The following is a 20,734-nucleotide window of genomic DNA, read 5'->3' on the forward strand; positions in this document are numbered from 1 at the left end:
ATGATTCTTTCCACCTAGGACCCTATAATTTTGGAAGCTTTTCATTCCACATGGTTTGAATACTTAGTATAGAAACATCTATTTAAAAACCATTTAACTTAAGTATTTGTGGATCAAAGTTATGTCCTGATAATTATGAGCAATATTTTTGACTGTGATTATTAGCATTATTATTTTATTCTCATATTATTATCATTATCCTCATATTATTTATATTATTTCATTCTCATAGAATAGAGTTCAGAAAAAAATTCCTGGAAAAAGTCCCTATCCTGCTATTCTTCTTTTATATTTAAAGTTCTGTGGACAGATAAATTAACTTTTTTTTAGATAATTGAATAAAAAAATTAGGATTTGTTTTTAAGTCATGGGATCTGATGAGATCACCTAGTGGCCTTAGAAAGAGAAGATAAGAGGGACTAAGAGACATACTTTTAGATTTTATTTATCTGCATATCTATCTGTCTAGCTTTCTGTATGCATAAATATGTATATTCTATTAGTGTTGCCTATAATTGATATATAGAGAAGCCAATAATTATTATTGTTATCTCTGAATAAATGGGACCAAATTGTTTAGGCATTGCCTTACTTTGAATCTAGAACTCTCACCTATTTAAAAAGAATTCAAACCCAAAACAATCTCTCTTCTCAAACTCAACCCTTGAGAGTTCAAGTTTATAAGTAGGAATACAATATGGGGGAAATAAAATGTCAGACTAGTATCACCCACCCCCGTACTGACTTTTTTTAAGGGTAAGGGTAATTATGTCATACTTGCCTACATATTTATTATTGGCATTGCTATTCTGCTCATTATCTGAGACTTGAGGAACTCTCTGCTGAGAAATTCTCTCTGCCATCCCAGATGAGCACTCATAGAGAATGACAGAAGAAATGAGAGGTTAAATGACTTGTCCAGAATCAGAGGTAGGACCTAGGTCAACCTGATTCCAAGGTTGACCCATGCTGTCTCTCATCTTCCTACTTATTTAATGAGTAACAGCCATTATCACCCCATGAATAATAAAAACCATCTGATCTTTAAAAAAAATCTGGAGTCATTTCCCTGAGGCCTTTCTCATAAATAAATAATCTAGAATGGTATCTAACAAGGGAGAAGGCTAGTTCCTCATTTCAGTAGCTCATCAAGTTTTCTTGCATTCAGCAAAGCAGCAGATGCTGTGTCTGTGGTGGAACCAGTTACCTGTGGTGAATGTCTGACAGCTCATTTTTTAAATCTGGAAATTTTCCCTGGGCTATCAGGAGACACCAGGGCTGATGGTATGTTCTAAGTGTACCCACCTGGCCAGTATTTAAGTCAAAGTGGTCAGGGGGATAATCTATTTCTCCTCTCAATAATTTCCTATATAAATCTATATATTATCTGAGTCTATTGCTTTGGGCTGTGGTTGGATGTGGTCACCTGTTATAGCCCTAGCTCAGGACTTGGTGAATCATTAACTCATGTAGCTTGCCTTATGGGACAGAGAGACAGCTTCTTTCTGGTGCTATAGTATCCTGTTTCTGTTCTTTCAGGCTATGGATCAATGAGGTAAGTGAATTTCATTTTTTATGTCCTTGATTTTGGACTAGTCTTCACTACAAACTTTGGGGAGAGATTTCTAGAGATTTCTAGGAAACAGCTAAGAAAATCAAATTGGTTCTATTGATTTTTGCAAGTATTATCAGAGTCCAAATGCTCTGCTTTTCCTTGGTGTTCCATGGAGGTTTGGAAAGTGTCCTGGAGAAGAGGAAGCAGTTCGATCAACCGAGGCCCCCAAGCCTCAACTGGAGATCTGATTTATTTTCTATTAAACCCATCTGACCCTTTTAGACCCAATGGATGGATGCCGAATGACTCTCCAGAAGCCATTCAACTAAGGAACGATATAGCATCATAGCTTTTGAAGTAGAAGGTACCATCTTGTTGTGGGATCATAGGGTTGAAATACAGTCCAAACTCATCATTTTTCAAAGGAGGAAACCAAGATCCAAAGAGATGGGGTAAAAGGCCCAAGATCACCTAGCTAGTGAGTATTTGGAACAAAATTTTAACCAAGATCTTTCTGACTTAATCCTGCTCACTGTCTGCCACTTTCTGTTGTCTCATTTTATAGATTAGGAAACTGAGTCCCATGAAAACAGATTGGCTTTGCTCCATGTAATACAAGTATTGTGTCAGAGACAGGAGATGAAGCCGGGAGCTTTGACTCAAGAGACAGTAGTCCTCATTGCATATAGTATGTTGCCTTCTAGTCAAAGAGCTTGAGAGGAAGTTGAATTCCATGGATCCAGGAGAGAAAGAGGAGTAACCGGTTTTGTCGTTGCTCAGTCATGTCTGACTCTCTGCAATTCCATTCTGGGTTTACTTGGCAAAGATGCTGGAGTACTTTGCCATTTCCTGCTCCATTTCATTTTTAGAGATGATGAAACTGAGGAAACCAGGATTAACTGATTTGCCCAAGATCACTTAGCTAGTATCTGAGAACAGATTTGAACTCAGGCCTTCCTTTTTCTAGACCCAATTTTCCATCCACTGTGTCATCTAGCCTACCCTGTGACTATTTTTTTTGAAATCTAAGATTTCAACAATATGCAGAACTCCTCCAAATAAATCAACAAAATTGGTTTATTATCTATTCTGTGTCTGTCACTGGATGCAAAAACAAAAATGAAATGCCCTTGCCTTCTGAGCTCCTAATTTTAGGGGCACTTACTACCCCTGTGACTGGGTGAGTCACAACCTTGTTTGCCTCAGCTTCCTTATTTATAAAATAAAGAAGTTGAACTCTGTGGTTTTGAGAAGTCTAGGATCTAAATTCTTTACAAAATAGACTATCAGCATACCAAAATTTGGTCATTGCTACTCTCCAATAAAGGGAAGGATTTTGTCTGGACTTGGAATCCCACATTCTAGGCTTTAGGCATAGCCCAGTTCACTTACTAATAGTGTGACCTCGGGAAAAATATCTCTTCCTATCTAAATTTCAGTTGGGCCCCTCTGTCAATAATGGAGATGGACCCAATAATCCCTTCATAGGATTATAAACAAACTTGGAAGAGATCCAGTCTTCTCGATTTTCAACTGAAGACATACTTCAAGTGATAAATTGACTTGCCCACACAGTCACTGGCAGAGCTGAGATTCAAATCCTGGTCCTCTGACTCCACATTCAGTATCCTCTTAGATCATATTCACAAGTGTAAGACTCAATGCCTGGGTTTTCTTTTTTTTTTTTTTCTTTACACAATAACTATTCCCTTTAAGGCAAAAATGGGCGGTTAAGGCAAGTCCAGACAGTCCAGGTAATGGCACTCCTATTAGTTAAACGAATTTGGAAAAGCAAAACTAAACATGACATGGAAGCCTAAATACATAAGCTGAAAGTCTTTGGCATGGTCTATGTGAAGAATGTGGACAATCAGACAAAAAAAGGAAAAGATGATGGCTCTGCTGAATGAATCTACAGGAAAAGTACTTGGGATCTGAAGCCCAGTCACTTCTTCCTAAGGAGGACAGGGTCTTTTCTCAACCCTTAATGAAATCATCAAAATTTCAAAAACTAAAATTTACACACTCTGTGAGTTTCCTTTAATATTCTGAATGGAAAGAAATTGCAATGATTTTTTATCTCAGAATTGCCCCTTCAAAAGCTGTGTGGCTTCAAATGAAAAATATGAAATATTAATTTTTTAGCCTTCTTCATTTCCCTACATCAAAAGGTATATGTAGATATACCTTTATAAATATAAATACATATACCTTTATAAATATATATATACATATATATGTATATGTGGAAGCTAGGTGACTCCATAATGAAGTCAGGAATACTCAGCTCCCTGAGTTCAAATATGACCTTATACACTTACTAGCTGTGTGACCTTGGGCAAGTCACTTCACCCTGTTTGCCTCAGTTTCCTCAGCTATAAAATGAGCTGAAAAAGGAAATGGTAAACTGCTCCAGGATCTTTGTCTAGAAAATCCCAGATGGACTCACAAAGAGTTGGGAAGGACTGAATGCCCAAACAGCAACAATATATACCTATTTGTGTGTGTACGTATCCAATAAACATTTAACAATTTACTACTATGACACTGTGCTAAGTCCGGGAGATACAATTAATCAAAAGAGACAGTTCCTGATCTTTAGAGATTTACAATCTACTAGGAGGGTAAGGAAGCTGAGGCAAACAAGGTTAAGTGACTCACCCAGTCACAGGGCTAGGAAGTGCCCCTAAAATTGGGAGCTCAGAGGGCAAGGGCATTTCATTTTTGGTTTTGCATCCACAGTGACGGACACAGAATAGATAATGAACCAGGAGTCAGAAGTCAGGAAAGGTCAAGGGAAGACCAGGGAAATGTGCAGCTGAACCAGATGGAGTATATAGGTAAATATATATATAATATATATATATAATTATATAATATAGAAATATATAATTATAATATTTACATAATTGTATATTACATACATGCACCTGTGTGTACATGTGTCCACATGTAGGTCTACAACATATTCTATACATGTAAATGTAAAGATGTGAAATACTTTATTTTGCACGTAAAATACTTTATTCGCAATTCTTTCAAAGTCAGACCTCAATTCAGAACACTAAAATGCTAGCTCAGCAATAGGAAATTCAGGTTTTTCAAACAAGAAGAATTCATTAAACTATGCTCACTGTTTAAATTCTGCAATGCTGTTTTATCTGTCATTTTCTTCTATCTGAATTTTATCTGCAAACCATGAAGTAGAAGCAGGGGTGGGAAGACTTCTGAATTGGCAAAATAGGTGCTATCAAATAGATATTTTAAAGTTGGTTTTTTATTGTTGCTCATTTATTTCAGATGATTCCGACTTTCATTGAACTAAACAATTTCCCTTTTAGCTCTAAATCTATGGCCCTGTGTTCTCTACCTATACCAAAAAAGGGAACAATAGTAGATTTTTCAGGTGTCAGTAGGGACTCACCTCAACCCATCAAGGATTGAAAGTAAATAAGAACTGACTTTTGGAATAATTTGCATCTTCTTTAAATTTTTTCCATGCAGCATTCTTTTTTTGATATAGGTAAAACAGAAATGGTAAAGCCAGTTCAAAACTGCCCTGTTTATGAAAGGGCTATGTGCCCCTTCCTAGATTTGTGGGGTTAGGGGAATGGGGGGAAGAATGATTTAGTAATCATTGGAAACAGATCTCTAATTACAGAGGGATGAAGAACATCTGGTGACCTGGGGGATGGGGGTTCTATTCAAACCATTTTGCTAAAATCAGGATTGATAAGATCTCAAATGTGTTTTTAAAATGCTTTTCATCATAATCTCCAAAGTCTTCTTTAACTTAAACCCCAAGGAAATCTTTCTGGTTTCCTTTGTTTATGTGTCCCTAAGATGCACTGGTGAGGGGTGGAGTGTACTGTATCTTAAAAAAAATAGAACATCAGAACCTAAGGGAAATTAAATACATCTTTATTCACTTACAGTGAAATCATCAACAATATGAATTCCAAGAAGCCTCCCCAGTATCTTCATAAAAAAAAAAATTGAGCTTTCTGCTTAGAAACAGGAAGATAAGTTATGCAGGCAGTAAATAAACTTTAATAACCAAAGTATTTAGATCAAAATGGTGGGATCTCAGAAGTTAATTATGTTTTTTTTTAACTAGATGGTAATCATACTATTTATCTTTTCATCTAGCACAGATGATGAAGCAGAAATTCCAGGCCTTCCCCTATGTCCCCTAATCTGACTCTCCATTATTGACAACAGATTCCAAACTCTTGATCCATCTCGTTAAAAAAAAATGCAACAACACCCTCCTGACAATGCTCTGGAACCAAATAAAGGAGTTTGTTTGGATGTGGAAAATGTGAAGATAAATCATAGTGGAAACTCTTTAGAGAATTGCAATGCAGAAAGCATCCCATGGGCTCCCTTTGAAAATGCCAGCCTTGCCTCTGAGCAGGACAAAGAATCCTCTAATATATCGATTCAGAAAAGAAGTCATCAGGGTCCTCCTAACCAATCTCCAAAGAGTCCTTTAGAATCTGGTAGTGGCCAGGGTAGCCCGTTCCAATTTGACAGGCAAGCCCCAGGCCGAATTTCCACCTCACCCACCTTGAGACGACTCAGAAGCAGCACCTCTCAACTGCCCATTCCTCAGGACTCTTTGGAAGCATCTAACTGGAGGAACTGGAAGGGGGCCACCCGATCTCTGAATTATAAAAGTCTTCCCAGAAGCTCCAAGGCTTGCTCTCAGTCTCTGTCATCCTTGAGCCTCAGTTCCAAGGCAACTCCCCACTCGGAAACAACAATGTCGACCTTAAATTTGGCAAACTCCAAAACTGATGGGTCCTGTCCAACCAACAGCCTTGAAGATAGTGGTGCTTGCCCCAGGCCACAAACTGACAATTTGGGCCACTCCAAACATACTTCTCTACCTGGAAAAGAATATGAACTTCAGCTCCAATCCATATCCCATTACAAGTGGAACCAGGTAAGATGGCTCAAGACAAAAGGCATTTTGCCTCATCCTTGGAAATTGCACAAAGTTAACTAGGCCCAATATTGCTAAACCCTGAACCTTGCTCAATGATTCGCTATCCCTGGATGGTGCCCCTCAGGAGGGAGCTGCACAGTCAATAGTCATTAAACATGTATGCCAGACACTATATGATATAATGGAAGGCCTGCTGCATTTGCCCTTAGAGGATATAGGTTCCAAGTCTCTCCTTAGCTGTATAATGAGATAATCCTTTCATTTCTAGGAGCTCCTTGCTCACCTATAAAATGAGCAGGTTGAATTAGATGGCTTGGAAAGTCCCTTCCAGCCCTAAATCTAGGATCCTATGATCTCATTATTCTGGGAAACAAAAATAGTTCACGCACTTAAGTTTTTATGAGGATGCAGGAAGAAGGGATGGTAAAATACCAATGTTGGAGAAAGCAGAGAGACCCAGAGGGATGAGATTCCACTAGGGCTAGACTTCCACTCTTAGTAATTGTCATTTTTAATGCTTCCTGTAAATCCATGTCTGTCTTAACCTGCCCAAGCAACACAATGGGTTCTTAGGGCTGAACCAGCTCTGTCTACAGTGGTTAGCGATTGATTGATTGCAGGTCACTATTATGACCTGCATGGGAACATCAATCAAGTCAGTTTGACTGGAATGCAAGATAGAAGAGAGGAATAAGGTGAAAAAAGACAGAACCAGGTTGGGAAGGCTTTTGATACCGTAGAGATGGTAGTAATTGAGAATCACTGAAGCTTATTGAACAGAGGAATGACATAGTTAGATCTATGATATAGAAACAGGTTTTAAAAAACTGAAAATGTCCACAGTTTATTTACCCCTAGATTCAATAATTCTGGGTGGAGGAGGCTGTGGTTTTTCTTTCAAAATAGCCACTTCATAATTTCGATGATTAAAATTGATTAAAACTACCTTTTCTTTTTCATTTTAGGGAGAAGAATCTCACCAGCCCAGGTGTGTACATATTTATTTTTCCTGTGCGATATAAACTGTCAACTGTTTTGTTTCTTGTTTTTTTTTTAATTGTGTAGATTAGTTTTTCCGTTTCATTGAGGTGAAGTAATTGTGCATCTACCAGGAATCAGTCCCTGAGCCAAGCTATTATTTCATTTGATCTTCACAACAGTGCTGGGAGGTAAAGGCTATTAATGCCTCCATTTTACAGTAGATTAAACTGAAGTAGATGGAAGTACAGTGACTTGGCCAGCTAGAAAATGTCTGAGGAAGGATTTGGATTCTCATTTCCCCATTCTCGGTCAAAAGATCTATTCACTGAGCCATCTAGCTGCCAAAGTAGGGGGAAAGCTGTAAAAAAAAAAAATGTTGATTTTCCAAGTGATGGTCTCCATGAAGGTAGAAACAGTTCATTCTAAATGAAAGTTATTTTGAGAGCTAAAGCATTATCCTTTCTTATAGGTAGGGATTTATCTCCCAGATGTCTCTCTTCTATATTCAGGAATATTGTTTCAGGCAGGCCAAGACAGTCAGATGCTGTCTTGGATTTAGTTTTAACTACTCTAGATTGATTATTACACCTCAAGTGGCAGAGTTAGTTGATTTAAGAAATCAAAATGAACAAAGATCACAAAAGATACTTTAATGTCTCTGTGGTTGGAAGGCTGGTGTCCAGTGAAAGACAAAGTCTTTGACTTGCTAATATAAGACCACAGATTTAGAGTTGTTGATTGTTGTTCTTTCTCAAAGAGGGCCATTACATCAGAGAGGATATACCATGGCTTATAAATGAATTCGATTTAAGTGAGGGAGGGCTGTGTGAAGTCATCAACCTCACTTTCTCCTCCAGAGGTATCTGGGTCCAGTAGCAAGATATTGATGAGGACTATTGGAGAATGCCCTGAATGCAGTGGGAGACCTTGACCTTTTTTAAACTAAGGTCTTTCCCAAGTCTTAGTTTATCTGAGTCAACACTCATCCAATGATTTAAGCTAGGTAAGAAAACAGGCAAAGAATGGCCTCTTTTACCTACTTAAAAATATCATTCTGGGGGGGAAAGACACTCAGGGTTTCTGGTCAAAAAAACAGATTGAGAGTTAAAAACAACTTACTGGGTCATTTGCTTCAACCTCCTCACCTTACACCTTGTAAATTAACATACTATCTCATCAATCTGGTAACTCCCCACCCTGGTGCTGATCACAACCCACCTATGTCTACTTATTAGGCACGATTCTTGTCCATGTATTCCCACCCACCCACTCTTGGTGCTGGAGACCCTCCTCTAGAACTCAGTGACTTCAAACCCACATAGAAATGGGTCCCACAGTAGTGTGCTAACTTAGAAAACCAAAATTAACATGTCTACCTTGTATTTGATTTTGATTTATTTTGTTAATCATTTCCTAATTACACTGTAATGACCTTGCAACCCCTTGACTATGACCTATCTGCCTAGGTTAGATAGAGAAATCTTAGCTATAAATAACACCATAATAACACTCAGGCTGCTCATCTGTGACTTTTCATCCTTCCTTGATGACTCTTCTACCTCATTGTAAAATATCTCTATGCTCTTTGAAATTGTGTGTGATTGATCATTAGTAATATACAGTAGTGGAGGTTAAGTGATAACTCATCTTCCTGATGTTCAAATCTGATCTCAGACACTTAGGTGTGTAACTCTGAAGCAAGTCTCTTAATCCTGTTTGCCTCAGTTTCCTCTTCTGTAAAATTATCTGGAGAAGGAAATGGCAAATCACTCCCCTATCTCTGCCAAGAAAACCACAAAGAAGGTCACAAAGAGACAGACATGATTGAAACAACTAAATAACAGCAATATGTAATGGGCTCCCTACAACTACTGGGTGCCCCACCATTGTGCTTCAAATATCTTATCATGCTCCAATTCTTAATTTGCCACTATAATTGCATTACCAGGAAAACATTGGCATTGGAATATTTTCATATTTCTTTGTTTTTTGGTCAGGAACAGTTGGGATAATTAAAATCATTGTCCAGTTTCCCAAATACAATCTAATTCTGTTTCCTCCTCTTCAAATCTGAATCCAGTGCCTTGGTTAATATGCATTTTAAGGGTCATGGTTCATCTGTAATGCCTTCCAGGTATAAAATTACTGATGGTCTAATTCGTTGGGATCAAAGTGAGATGAAATGGGGCCACAGAAGGGTATATAAGTATCCTTGCAGGCAGAATATTGACTTACAAAACCACACATTTCATATTATCAATATTCTATTGTATTTTTATTTAGTTAGTTCAATATTTTTCAATTACATTTTAATCTAGTTTGTTTACACATTTGGTCCAGGTCCAACTTGGTCTAATTAATGGGCTGCCCATTCACGGTGGCATAGTGTTATTTGAGCGATGTGCTCTTTTTCATCTAGTCCAGTTTTTCTGTGTGAAGACTTAGAAATCTATATTTATAAAAGAGATTCTGAGACTGAGTATGAGAGGGCATGCCCATAATCCTTTCAACTGGGGAGGATGAAGTTGGTCTCCATTATTTAAGTTCTGAACTTCAGTCAGACAGGCTAAAGTTCACAGATATCTGCACACTAAATCCACATCAATATAGTAAGATCCTCAGAGTATGGTGCCAACCAGGCTCCTGGAAGAGGGGTGTCAGAAACTGAGGAGATCAAAACTGAGTAGATCGCCCGCTCAGCCTGGATGAGGTAGGGATACCCTGCCTCTAAGTATAACCATAAGTAGATAGAAATCATTCCAAGTATAAACATAAATTGAACAAGATAAACCTTTTAAACACCTATCTCCTATGCTCCACTAGGTTCATCTTTTGCTAATATCAACAATGAAACAATTTCTATTCACAAGAGAGTTATAATAGGGAATATGCATACTACATATAAGTCTATATCAAATACGTAAAAATATATAAATACATGTTAGTTTGGACAAATGATGATTGCAGGTGGTAGGAATCAAGAAAGATTTGGTATAAGACTATGGTACTTTAGCTTCTAATGGAAGGAAGAGAGGAATCATCTGAGGCAGAGATAAGCAGCAATGTACAGTTGAGGAGAATATGGAATTTGAGACTAGTTGATGTAGTTGATAGAGTATGGGATTTAAAATGAGAAAGTCCTGGGTTCAAAAATAGTCTCCAACAGTTTCTACTTAATCCTGGGAAATCACTTAACTTCTATAGTCCTCAAGCAATTTCTTAGGACATCAAATGACACATGGGGAAAGGAGCTGGGTTTCCAGTCAAGACTTGCATTTGAATTCTGACTGTGCAACTTAAGGACTGTGTGATCACTGGAAAGTTTCTGAACCTCTCCAGGGTTATGCTATTCCTTCATCTGATGAACAAGATGGCCTTGACATTCCCTTCCATCTCTAAATCTTATAGGTAACCTACCCAGTCCTATAACAGGAATCTCCCACCCTGATTTACAGAGCTTTCTGGAAAATAACTACAAGAAAACTAGGAAGTTGAGGAGATACCCTGGATACTTTCAGTCGTTGTGGTCAGAATTATTACATCAAATGAAAGAGCAAATTGTTCATCAGATGTTCTCCCTTTCCTGGGCAGAAATACTCTCAGAGATGAGGTGGAATAACTCATGAAGTTTCTGAAATTAATTTGTAGATGTGATCTAGTCCAACCTACAGATAAGGAAGCAGAGACCACTTCCTCAAGGTCTCACAGGTCAAATACCAAACCCTCTAAGATCACATTTTTGACTATTTTACAAAATACCAATCCATTACTGACTTTGTGATCACTGGCAAGCCTCTCAACCTCTCCAGGGCCCACCATTCCCTCAAAGGATCAAAGGCAAATATGGGAAGGAGCATGATCTCGGAGATTTAAGGCTTACCATTTGTTTTTACTATACCATTTTCCCCCTTTAGTTTAAAGGTTCAACATTGTCTTTCCTAAAGACCATCTGTACCCCTTTTCCCAATCCCCATCAACAACTATTTCAGCAGTGATACTTCTACCTGACATTTCCAGAGATTTTTGCCCTACCAAACAGAGAAAAAAAAGGTTACTTTGGAGAATAGAAGATATGAACAATTTAAGCCCATGAATATTTTTCTAGTGCTACAACAAAACCCATAATAAAACTTCACATCCCAACTCTACCAGTGGGTATATCCCTAGAATCATGGCCATCACTGCAGTTATCATCCAAAAAGGCAGAAAATTATGCAGAAATAGGAACTCCTAAAACCAAAGGTGAGAAAGTGTCAGGAGAACCCATTACTTTCCGTGAGTCTATCCCATCTCCTATTCGTCTGTGACATTCCTGCCAAAATAATCTTTCTTTTTTTTAAGATTTTATTTATTTTGATTTTTATAATTTCCCCTCAATCTTGCTTCCCTCAAAATAATCTTTCTAAAGCTCAAATTTGACCCATCATTCTTCTTACTCAAAGACTCTCACTTTCTTTTGCCCCTAAGTTTAAAGATCATTTCCTTGGATTGGTCTTTAATGTTCTTTAAAATTAGATTTCATCTACCTTTCCAAGCTTACTGAGCATTACTCTCCTTCCGACATTCTTTGGTCCAGATACTCTATGGTCCAATGCTGTCCTCCCCACACAGCATTTGATCTTCAACCTCCTTGCAGAGAATATTGATACGTGCACAAGCCTCACTCACTCACTCTTGGGTACTTTTTTATTAACATGTGTATATATAGGTATTGGTATATACGTGTGTGAATGTCTATATCCAGAGAGATAGATAAGTCTGTCTATAACCATAGCTATCTATCTAGCTTTCCCCACTTTGAAGTTAAGTTCCTTGAAGTAAGATTGGAATTGTTTTCATTTTTTGTATTCCCAACATCTAGCATAGTATATGGCATATAATAGGTATCTAATAATTGTTTGCTGATGAACAAATTTCAGTTTCCAACATTGTCTTCCTTCTTGTTAATTTGAGAAGGTTGTATAAAATAATCAAGGTCGCTTCTAGTTCTGGCATGTTATAATTTAGACATGGCTTTGCCTCTCTATCTCTTTATCTCCTCTTTCCCCATTCTTCCACTAAGGCCCCCTGGGCATGAACTATTTGAGAGCAGAGGGTGTACATACAGGCCCTTTTGGATATGAGAAGCACCAGTAAAATCAGCAGTTTGCCTCTGAAAAAGCTGCAAGCATATACTTGTAGGGGAAACAATATAGAAATGCAAACTATATAATACCAGAAGAAAAGCTAGATCAAGAAAAATCTACAAAAGGAAGCTCCCTTTCTTCTAGATGCAGCACTGAGATGCCTTTTTCTTCTTTGCCTTTGTCATCCAAGAGGAATTGGAACCATTGACCTGAATTTTTTACCACCAAACTAATACCTGCATTTTATCAAACCCATCAGTTTCCTGGGGCCTCTTAGTCTTTTACCCAGACCACTTGTCTTAATACTTGCTATTGTTCATTTGTTTTCAGTCATGGTCAAAACTTTGGAACCCCATTAGGAGTTTTCTTAACAAAGATATGGGATGCGTTTTGCCATTTCCTTCTCCAATTCATTTCACAGTTGAGGAAATAAGGCAGACTTGCCCATAGTCACATTGTTAATAAGTATCTGAGACCAAATTTGAAGAAGAATCTTTTGGATTCCAAACCTGACCCCCCCCTAAGCAATATGGTGCCACTGAGCTTTCCCTGCCTTAACAACTGGGCTCTGTCATTGTTCTCATTGTTACATAGCACCCTCTCTGGATTCAAAAGGATAAGGTTTATGAGCTCCTTGAGGGTAGGGATGACCTTGCTCTTCAGTTTGAATTCCTAAAACTTAGCATGGTGTCTGACATACATAGTAAGGGCTTATTGATTGAAGAGGAAAGAGTTTAAGAGGATTCTGATTTTTAGAGACAAGGGGTGTGGGCTTCGATTCAAGAACCATAAGTCAAATACTTCCTGCAAGACCACAGTGATTTCTCTTTTTTTTGTCATCCAAGAAGGATTGGGATCGATAAGATCTGTTTTGGGCTCCAGAACCTTTCTGTACCCTCAGTGATCTCCTCAGTGATCCTCACTTCTCAATGGCCTAGTTTCATGTTTTCTCTATAACCTCCAAAAAATAATCTGCTCTCAAAGGTGCAATGTGACTGAACATGCTTAAATTCTACCTTAAATACTTTTTGTTGTATGACTCTGTGCATGTCCCTTTACCTCTGTGAACCTCAGTTTCCTCATCTGTAAAATGAAACTAAGAACTCAAGGTCACCAAAACCCCTTCTAGTTCTAAGCCTTGTTCTAATTCTAGGTCTTAGGTATAAATAACTGATAAGCCTGGAAGTGAGTGTGTTTTTTAAATACCTAGGGGGAGGCTAGGTGGCTCAGTGGATAGAGCACCAGCCCTAGAGTCAGGAGTACCTGAGTTCAAATCAGGTCTCAGACACTTAATAATTACCTACCTGTGTGGCCTTGGGCAAGCCACTTCACCCCATTTGCCTTGAAAAAAACAAAAATAACTAACTAACTAGATAGATAAATGAATAAATAAATGAATTACTGAATTAATAAAGAAATGAATAAATAAATAAATAAATGAGCAAGTAAATGAATAAGTAAATAAATAAATGAATGAATGAATAAATAAGTAAATAGATAGATATATAAATGAATGAATAAATAAATTAATGAATAAATAAACAAACAAATGAATGAATGAATAGATGAGTGGATGAGTGAATGAATGAATGAATAAATAAATAAACAAACAAACAAACAAATAAATAAATGAATGAATGAATGAATAAATAAATAAATGAATGAATAAATGTCTTACCCTCTGGTTATTTGTAATTTAAAAGGAATGAAAGTTTTAAGCCAAAGAAATGAAGCAGAATTGAGTACCAAACTTTTACATGAAAGGAATGAGGTAATATCAGGGGAAGTTGGTGTAGCAGCCAGTCAGTAGGGGAGAGAGGCAGGAGTGAGGCCTTTGGATAATAGTAGTAAGGGCTTATATTTGTGTCATTTTATAAGTATTTATATAATTGTATTTATATAATTTATGTGATTCTACTGCTCAGTGCTTTAGAGTTATCTCAGTTTATCCTCACAACAACCCCCCAAGGAAGATGCTATCACTATTCTCCTCAGGTTGAATTTGAAGCCAGCTCCTCAGCTCCATCTTCTATGTGACATTTCCTCTTTGAGAGCAGATTTCTTTTGAGGGGCTTACAGAAAGCATGGAGAAACTAGACTCTGAAGAAGGTAAAGGTCCTCAGACAAACAGAGGCTAAATGACCGGCCTAGGCCTCACAGCTAGTAATTGTCCAAGGCAAGTTTTGAACTCTGATCTTCCTGGAATCAGGTTGAGTGTTCTAGCCACTTCACCACCTGTTATTCACTCATTTCCAACCTGTCTTACTCTTCATGCCCCCATTTGGGATTTTCTTAGGAAAGATACTGGAGTGGTTTGTCATTTCCTTCTTCAGCTCATTTGATGGAAGAGAAAACTGAGACAAACAGGGTGAAATAACTTATCCAAGCTCACACAGTCAATAAATATCTGAGGCCAGATTTGGATGTAGGTCCTCCTAGCTATGAATATGATGTTCTATCCACTGTGTCACCTAACTGCCCATTTCACCACCTAGCTTCCTAAAATTGTAGCTCAGTGATCAAGGTCACATCCTCCTAGAGTCAGCCCTACAAAATTCGATTCTCAGTAGATATCTATAAAATATATTCAGAAGGAAATGGGAAAAAAACCAAACGTATCCAAATAAGCAACCATAGATGTATTGAAACATGCAAGGAGTATTGGAAGCCACTCATAATGAAGAAAAGCAATCCAATCAAAGGCAAATGGCCTTTGAGATATTTTCTAGTCTCAGCTTTGAAAAAATAACACTACTTCATTCCCTAAATATGGTGAAACAATCAGATTTCCTTCCCTCCAAGAAAAACATTCAGGAAATATTTGAAGAACAGAGAACATTTAACCCAGGGTGGAATGAGATGATGAGTGATCAGCTGGGTTTGGATGGAAAATGACTTCCAAAGAAATATAACCTGATCACTTCCTCTCTCTCTCTCTCTCTCTCTCTCTCTCTCTCTCTCTCTCTCTCTCTCTCTCTCTCTCTCTCTCTCTCTCAGAAAATCCCCCAGCTCTCCTACTCTCTCCTCTCCCCTCCCTTCTTCCTCCCAGCCAGTAACTCTCCTGCTAATTCTGCCAGCTCTCCTACCCTCTTCTCTTCCCTCCCTTTTTTCCTGCCATCCAGTAACTCTCCTGTTGACAATTCTGCCCATCAAGTCAGAGCAATAATAATCCCAATGCTTACTACCTTTCTTCCCTTGAAATGCACAGAAGAGCAGCCCCTGATAGAATAACCCTAAATCCCAAGGGTTAGCTGATGATCTCCAAAATTCTGACCAACCACTTAGGATTCTGGTCCTTAACCCAGTAAATTACCTAATTATCTCTCTCATTCTATGAAATTTGTCTTAATTACTTCTTGGATGATTTTCATATCATGAATTACAAAGTTAAATTGAGGATGAATTTTCCACTAAATACTAAAACTGCTAGAAATGGCTCAACTCTTTCTAGCAATTAATCCACTACCAAGAAACCAATATGATGAGACAATATGAACATTTAAGGTCTCCTCCAACTCTATATCATTCTAATTCCTGTTCTCTTTTTTCCTATCCCATTCCCTCTCTTTCTTAGCTAAGGTCACACTCACAGTTGTAGAGACACAAAATTAGAGTAAAGTTAGAAATTTTTTAGCAGTGAGAACCATCAAAAAATGAAAGGAGCTGAAGGAAGGGAAGCTCCCATGACTGGAGTCTTCAAGCTGGATGAATTCTTGTCAAGTATATCTTTAAAGGAAATACTGGTCAGATATAGACTGGATGAGATGGTCACTGGGGTTCCTAACTGTGTCATAGAGTCATATATGAAGAATTAAAAGGAGCATTGGGTCAAACCCCTTTATTTTAGATGTGAAACCTGAAGCACAGAGAGGCTAAGTAATTTGCATTGCACCATTGAACTAGTGAATATCTAAGATAAAATTTTAATACACAAAGATACACAGTACACATTTACATATACATATAATATTATGCATGTACATATGTGAAAACACAAATATACATCCCTTTAACCTTTTAACCTTTCTTCTAAATTGCATGGTTTATAAGATATCTCCTCAAAATTAGCATTTCCAAAACTGAGTTCATCTTCTTTTCCTCTAAATTTCTTTCTTTTCACTTCATTACTTTCATTTATAACAATATCATCCCCTTTCCTCTCCTTCACCTCTCATATTCAATCTGCTACCAAAACCTATTGATTCTACCTCTGCCTTATCTCCCTTACCCATTCTTTCTTTTCAATTCCCAATGCCATCTCCATAATAACATGCCTCTTCCCACCTTCATCCTTCCCAAAAAATCTATCTTTCATATCCCTATCAGATTAATAAATTCTATAGGTTGTCTTGTCACTTAAATGCTCAAAAATCTCGACAGCTCTGAACTTCCTCCTCCATAAAGTTCAAACCTCTTGGTCTTTCAAACCCCTTCATCATCTGGTACCTTTCCACTATTAAAATCATCTCCTAAATTATTCCCCTCCATATAAACTCTATGTTTCAGTCAAACTGGACTATTCTCTAACTCTCAAACATGTCATGTTTGCTTATGCCCCTGTGTCTTTGTTCAGTCTTATCATGTATATACATTAAATATGCATACTATGTATGCAGCATAATATTATAGGAAAATTACTGAGTTTGATTCAAACAACCTCAGTCAAGATCCTGGCTCTTCCATTACTAGTGTAATTCTTGGCCGAATCTCCAAGGGCTTCAATTTCCTCATCTATAGAATAATCTCTAAAATCCCTTCTAACATCAAATCTAAGGTCCTAAGGGATCTGAATTCTGTCTCTACTTTAATCCCTTTTAGGTCTCTATCCAAGATATGCCAACTATCTTCTCACCTACCTATGTGACACTAGGCAATTTCCTTAACCGCTTGAATTTAGTTTTCTCCTCTGAAAAATGAGATGTCTAGAACAGATGATCCCAAATCTCTTCTGTTTCTAAATCTTTAATCCTATGATCCTTCTCTTTATCTGCTGAATTTCCATTCATCATTTACTTTAAAGACTAATTCAAATGATACCTACTCCATAAAGATTTCCCTGATTGTCCCATTTGGTAATGCCTTTTCTCCTGAGTTCCCACGTAACACATAACTAGTAAAGTATCTAGGTAATATTTTTACTGCTTTCATGTATTTATCACAAAATACTGACTTGCAGCAATCTCTGCTGCTGGCCCAATCCCTCCTCCTTCCTCCACTTGACTCCAGACCTATGAGAGTAGAAAAATTTATTCCTAAATTCCAAATCTCATCCAAATCTCAACCAACATGGCATTCTTCACTATTCGATAATTTTTTTTGAATGATGGCCATTAGAATCGCTCTTTTATCAAAATGGCTGTCAGCACCATGGCCAGCAATTATGACAAAAATGAGAGCAATCCTGTAGGTCACCACCGAGATATAGGAAAGTTAGATGTTTCTCACAGCTAGCAGTATTGTCTACCATTTTGATGGCATATAAGGATCATCTTTACCAGAAATTATAGGTTTATAGATCTAGAATCGTCAGGAAACTTAGAGACCAAGCAATCTTATCCCTCCATTTTACAGAGTCTGTTATGAAGGCTACTAACTTTAAAGTTGGACTGACCTTTGCACCATTGAGCAATCTGGATTATCTTCAGAAATAAAAGTAAGACTCACATGATTCTCTTAAGCATTGTTGCCCCTGTATGAGTCTGGCTCTGTGTCTTTCCTATAGCGGTAAACTATACAGAATCAGTATGGGGATTGTGTATCCATTTCTCTTCCACAGGTATCTGTATACTCATGACAAGGGATCATAGTTATGCTCGGGTGGATTGAGAAAGGACTTTTTAGAGACAATTCGAGTGACATCATATTCATTTTGAGATTCTGCCCTGTCCTTACAAGGTAGTATTTCAAGAGACCTGAGCTGATTCTATGGCCCTTGAATAACTTTATAGAGCCCTCTTTGTAGTCCTCCCAACTGAAACCATGTGATCAGATGACAATAGAATCTGGTGGGATGGAAATAGCATGAAGCTCAGTCTTTGCAGAGAAGAATTTAAGATGATTGAAAAGAAGAGATAGGTTTCAAATATGATTTATTGCTTTCTCTTCCTCATATTTATTTTGGAGCCCAGTTCTTTATCTATCTGTAATTTTTTACAAGATCCATGTATTGATAGAGTAACTCAACAGGCTGCGTCCAGCTCCATAGAATGATCTGATCAACGACTTTTCTTCATTCACTTAGTTGTTGTTATATAGATTGCTAAGCAGAGTTTTGGTAAGCATTATATTGATAATATTTATATAATGCTTTAAGGTTTGCAACCCGTTTTTCCTCTATGATCTGATCTGCACCCAACTCTGTGAGATTGATACTATGCCTCTTTCGGATAAGGAATTTGAAGGTGAGAGGCCGAATGATTTGATCAAGGTTAGGCAAGTGGTTATTGTCTGAAGCAGCATTTGAACTTAGGTCTTCTTGACTCTAAATCTAGTTCTCTAATCTAGACACTACTTGGACTTTTAAGTAACTTAAGGATCTCATATACTTTATGGTTTTGGTGGGTTTTTTAACCTCTTATGGTTTTTGCTTTCTTTTGTTCTGATTTTGTTTTTCACAACATGGCTAATATGTAAATATGTTTCACACAGTTATACATGTGCAACCTATATGAGATTATTCACCATCAAAAGGAAAGGGAGGGAAATACCAGGTGAAGAATAATGTAGAACTCAAAAATATTACAAAAACTAATGTTAAAATGATCTTTACATATGGCTCAAATAATAGATTTAAAATTTTTAAAAAATAAAAAGTTAAAGAGAAAAAAAGAAAGCTTTCAAATGAATGTTCTACCACTTCTTCTAATCAAAGCAATGCCTTCCATGACTAGGAGCATCTGGGAAACTCCACCACTCACAAGAAATCCCTCTTCCATTTCAAATTTGCATAGGCTACTCAAAATGATGACTATAAACCCTTTTGGTAAACATGCATGTTATTTAGGCCTTACTTAATGTTTCTTTGCTTAAAGATTTTTTATTTCTATTGATTTTCTTTTCTATTTTATGGGGTTTTTTATTTTTATGGCTTTATTTTTCATTCTAGATTCCGGAAATATTCTATTTGAGTATAGTCTTCTCAGCTGTGTTTGCTTTGCCAAGAAAGTGTTTGTTGTTTGACAAAAAGTAAAGACAATTGACTACATATGATCTATACTCCTAATCATTTAAGATTGTGAAGTTGTCTATAACAGGAAACATTTGCAAAAACTTGCCAGTTCCCTTCATCAAGGACCAATACCAACTTATTCTCTGCTGCCCCCTTTTTGAACTGCATACTTCACTCTCAATGACATAACAAATCAACTTTCTCTGATACCCAAAAACTTTTTTTAAGGTTTTTGCAAGGCAAATGGGGTTAAGTGACTTGCCCAAGGCCACACAGCTAGGTAATTATTAAATGTCTGAGGCTGGATTTGAACCCAGGTATATCTGACTCCAGGGCCGGTGCTCTATCCACTGCACCACCTAGCAGCCCCAGCCCAAAAACTTTTCACTGAAATCTTGACCCTTTGAAAGTTTTCTGGGGCAGCTAGGTGGCACAGGGTATAGAGTACCAGTCCTGGAGTCAGGAGGACCTGAGTTCAAATCTAACCTCAAATATTTAATAATTACCTAGCTATGTGATCTTGGGTAAGTCACTTAACCCAATTGCCTTGCAAAAAAAAAGAAAAGAAAAAAGTTATCTAGCTGGTACAATGAATAGAGCATCGACCCTGGAGTGAGGAGGACCTGAGTTCAAATCTACCCTCAGACACTTACTACTACACCTAACTGTGTGATTGCAGGCAAGTCACTTACCTCTTGTTTGTTGAATCTCCTGTTGCCTTGTATTGCCTTGCAAAAACCCCCCAAAAAAATAAAAAAGAAAGTTTTCTGGAGCAGAAAAAAAGATTGTTCATGATGACTCCAGCCCTATTATACATACCTTTTCCATAAAGTCTTTTTGTCATGGAAACTGATAACTTCATTGTCCATAGAGGCCATCCTCTTTCAAGTTAGACTCCTTTTTTTCTCTGATAAAGTAGAAACCCCTTGAGACAGTGTTTCATTTCTGTCTTT

General features: G+C 37.5%; 1 protein-coding gene across 10 annotated transcripts in view; it reads left to right on the forward strand.

The window, feature by feature from the left end:
- The first annotated feature begins 1,160 nt into the window (after positions 1 to 1,160).
- The window catches only part of PLEKHG7 (pleckstrin homology and RhoGEF domain containing G7), a 101,692-nt gene continuing 82,118 nt past the window's right edge, over positions 1,161 to 20,734 (forward strand). For 2 of the 10 annotated variants that reach the window (XM_074226581.1, XM_074226582.1), the window contains exons 1-2: positions 6,269 to 6,503; positions 7,472 to 7,494. In XM_074226581.1, the coding sequence (XP_074082682.1) occupies positions 6,355 to 6,503; positions 7,472 to 7,494 (172 nt within the window). In that variant the 5' untranslated portion in view covers positions 6,269 to 6,354. Of the gene's footprint in view, positions 1,556 to 1,606; positions 2,034 to 4,297; positions 4,396 to 5,704; positions 6,504 to 7,471; positions 7,495 to 20,734 lie in introns of those variants that run through there. The other 8 variants (XM_074226579.1, XM_074226572.1, XM_074226575.1 and 5 more) reach the window with 8 other exon arrangements.

Source organism: Macrotis lagotis, chromosome 2, assembly GCF_037893015.1.
Source record: "Macrotis lagotis isolate mMagLag1 chromosome 2, bilby.v1.9.chrom.fasta, whole genome shotgun sequence".
Taxonomy (NCBI): Eukaryota; Metazoa; Chordata; class Mammalia; order Peramelemorphia; family Peramelidae; genus Macrotis; species Macrotis lagotis.